Genomic DNA, 3,140 nt, shown 5'->3' on the forward strand with positions numbered 1-3,140 from the left:
TTAGCAAGCAGTGAAATAGAAGGTCTGGAAGTGAAACTAAAATAAATGGTCCCCGCTACAGTGAGAAATCAATGAGTAACCCCACCAATCACAAAACACGGTCCGTTGTACACAATTGATTCCTGACACGTCAATCACGGTCGTCTGCTTGTCCCTCCCACCCCTGACACTAGGGGTGTAAATCACACCCATCATGGCGATACGATTTAGTATCAATTTCCTGATCCAACGATTCGATTACTTTTGATTCTCAAGAATACACCACGATACGATTCGATTAATTGGTTCATTTTTTTTAACCTTACAGTCTAGACAATGTTTCACATTTTAAATAAATCAATGAAAGCTGTAATATCGTTATGCATTTTATTAGAGAAACAACAGTAAATAACAGAAGTGGAAAAGTTGCACTCCATCTATTCCTATTAAAACCTCATTCACTGAAAAATAATAATACCCCTGCGTTATAGATTCTGAAAGGCTTTGCATCAAAAAATACTGCACAAAAACAGTGCAATGCAATACCTCGGCTCCTGAGTGTCGAAGTCCCTGCCCACTCCACAGACACACCTCTCCCAAATTGTAGGTGAGCGCAGAAAGGACGCCGGCTTGTTTTGTTTTTATGACCGCAATTGCGGAAAACAACTCGTGAAGTTGGACCAGCTAGAAGAGCGAGGGGTGCGAGAACGCTGGGACCCTTTTTCCACCTGGATCCCCGCTCTTTTTCACAGTCATGTACCTCCGTTGTCGGACCCCACTACCTCATCGCCTCGGTCGTATCTAGACCCACACTGTATAGCAAAATAGGTTTAGCGCCCCTGCAGCACGGGAGTCAGAATTACACCCAGGAGCAAATGGATAAAAATAAACCGGAAGAAAAAAAAGAAAAATATGAGTTTCTTATCTTGCGGACGTGTCGATGCTTTGCATCGTTGGCTGTTGGATCGATAGATCAATACAAAACGATTATTATTTACACCCCTACCTGACACATGAACAAATCGACCCCCCAATGCTCATGCAGGACGCCATGGCTGGAAGCTAGCCCTGTTATGCTACGTTCACACCTAAAGCAGCAAAAACGCTAATGCTGCTTAATTTTTAATGCTTTCATGCTTTGATCCTGCTCTAGTTGCGCCTCTGATGCGTGTTGGGCGGAGCTACTCTATCCTTTCTTTGCCTGGAACAATGGCAGCTATATTAGCTGTGATCAGCAGGTAAAAAGTAGTTTGAATCTATTTTGAAGTGAGAAAGTCCTCCTGAAAACATGGCCTGTGCAGTCAGTTCATCCAGATTACCATCCTGCCTTCAAATATTATTTTTGTCAGAGCCGCTCAGACCCCCACACACCGGCGGTGCACTGTCACTGGGAATCCCCAGCAGCAGCTGCCTCTGGCCCAGTCGCCTCCTCGCAGTTTACAGCGGCGGCTGGAAAGTTTTTTTCACGTACATGATCCAAACTGCAGGCACCAGGATAATAAAAGCGAACATGTTCTGCCCGCAGATTTTGGCATTTTAAGTTAATTTAGGCATCAATAAACTGTTTCAGAGGAGTGATCATAGCGCTCTGCATCATCAGTGCTGTGTCTGACTCCCTGCCAGCTCCCAGATCAGAGACGCACTGCTCCTGCTGCTCAGAAGCCCTGCAGGACCTTTTGCGTGTGATGCGCGTCAACCATTGACTTTGCATGTAAACTAGCTGATTTTGCTGCCTCTACTGCTTTAGGTGTGAACGTAGCATTATGTTGTCAGCTCGTGTCACAGCTTGTTTCATTCTCGATCTCATCTGAACACCTCGACGGACAGCATTCAGGTGTTTTGAAGACGTGGCTTCGAGGTCTGAAGGGAGAGGCATGGTTGAGTATGTTCAAAATTAAAAGCTTGCTGGAACCATTTTTCCAGGATCTGCTACTGCACCTTTAATGGAAAAAAATGTAAAATCTCTTTCTCCAATATCTGAACCTCATTCCAAATGATCCATTCTAGTGCAAAGAAACACTTCCCATCTTTATCCATTGATTGATCCAGTTTCCAGATGGACATTTTATCACGGATAAAACATGGAAAACGTCTCTCCTGTTCATTTCTGTGGCATCTAACTGATGTGACCTCTTGTAAGATCCGTTTCATGGATGGCAAACATTTTGCACATGAGTAGACATGTGGTAAGTCATACTAGCCTGTTGACAAAAACTTTTGCCACAAAGGGTACAGAAGTACCGCTTCTCGCCTGTATGAATTCTGATGTGATTGTCAAGAGAGCCTTTTAAGGTAAAGCCTTTTCCACAGTACTCACATTTGAAAGGCTTCTCACCTGTGTGATTTCTCATGTGAGAAGTCAAGCTAGATTTTCTAATAAAATCTTTGCCACAAAGACTACAGGAGAATGGCTTGTCACCCGTGTGAGTTCTGGTGTGGTTAGAAAGATCAAATCTATGAGCAAAGCTTTTTCCACAGAAGTCACATTTGAACGGCTTCTCACCCGTGTGAATTTTGGCGTGCTTATTAAGCTCAGATGTCCGAAAAAAGCTTTTTCCACAGGACTCGCATCTGAAAGGCTTCTCGCCTGTGTGAACTCTGATGTGTCTATCAAGAGTGCCTTTTTCGGCAAAGCTTTTTCCACAGGACTCACATTTGAAAGGCTTCTCACCCGTGTGAATTCTCATGTGAGCAGTCAAGTTACTTTTTCTCCTAAAATTTTTGTTACAAAAACTACAGGGAAACGGTTTCTCACCCGTGTGAATTCTAGTGTGTGTATTAAGAACAGATGTCTGAGTAAAACCTTTTCCACAGAAGGCACATTTGAACGGCTTCTCACCTGTGTGAATTCTTATGTGTTGATCAAGAGTGCATTTTTCAGTAAAGCTTTTTCCACAGAACTCACATTTGAAAGGCTTCTCACCGGTGTGAATTCTCATGTGTCTATTAATAACAACTTTATATTTGAAGCTTTTTCCACAAGACTGACATTCGTAAATCTTCCGACCTGTGTGAGTTCTCATGTGAACCTTTAAATATTCTTTTTGTAGAAATCTTTCTCCACATCTCAAACATGGGAAACGTTTCTCTACTGTATCTCGAGTCTCAAAAAAGTGCTCTTCATGCTTAATTATGGGGCGCTCCACGGTTTCCTCTTTTAT

The 3,140-nt window shown here is 43.0% G+C and overlaps 1 protein-coding gene across 1 annotated transcript; it reads right to left on the reverse strand.

Moving 5' to 3' along the window:
• Positions 1–1,608: 1,608 nt before the first annotated feature.
• LOC107098809 (gastrula zinc finger protein XlCGF8.2DB-like) lies at positions 1,609–3,134 on the reverse strand. Its single transcript, XM_015396655.1, has one exon. The coding sequence runs from the start codon at positions 3,000–3,002 to the stop codon at positions 2,127–2,129; it is 876 nt and encodes a 291-aa protein (XP_015252141.1). The 5' UTR covers positions 3,003–3,134; the 3' UTR covers positions 1,609–2,126.
• Between the last annotated feature and the right edge of the window lie 6 nt (positions 3,135–3,140).

Source organism: Cyprinodon variegatus, unplaced genomic scaffold (genome assembly GCF_000732505.1).
Source record: "Cyprinodon variegatus isolate N-32 unplaced genomic scaffold, C_variegatus-1.0 Scaffold811, whole genome shotgun sequence".
NCBI lineage: Eukaryota > Metazoa > Chordata > Actinopteri > Cyprinodontiformes > Cyprinodontidae > Cyprinodon > Cyprinodon variegatus.

Excerpts from the sequence above, each read along its gene's own strand:
- LOC107098809 (XM_015396655.1), bottom strand. The coding sequence starts at position 3,002 with ATGAGAACTCACACAGGTCGGAAGATTTACGAATGTCAGTCTTGTGGA.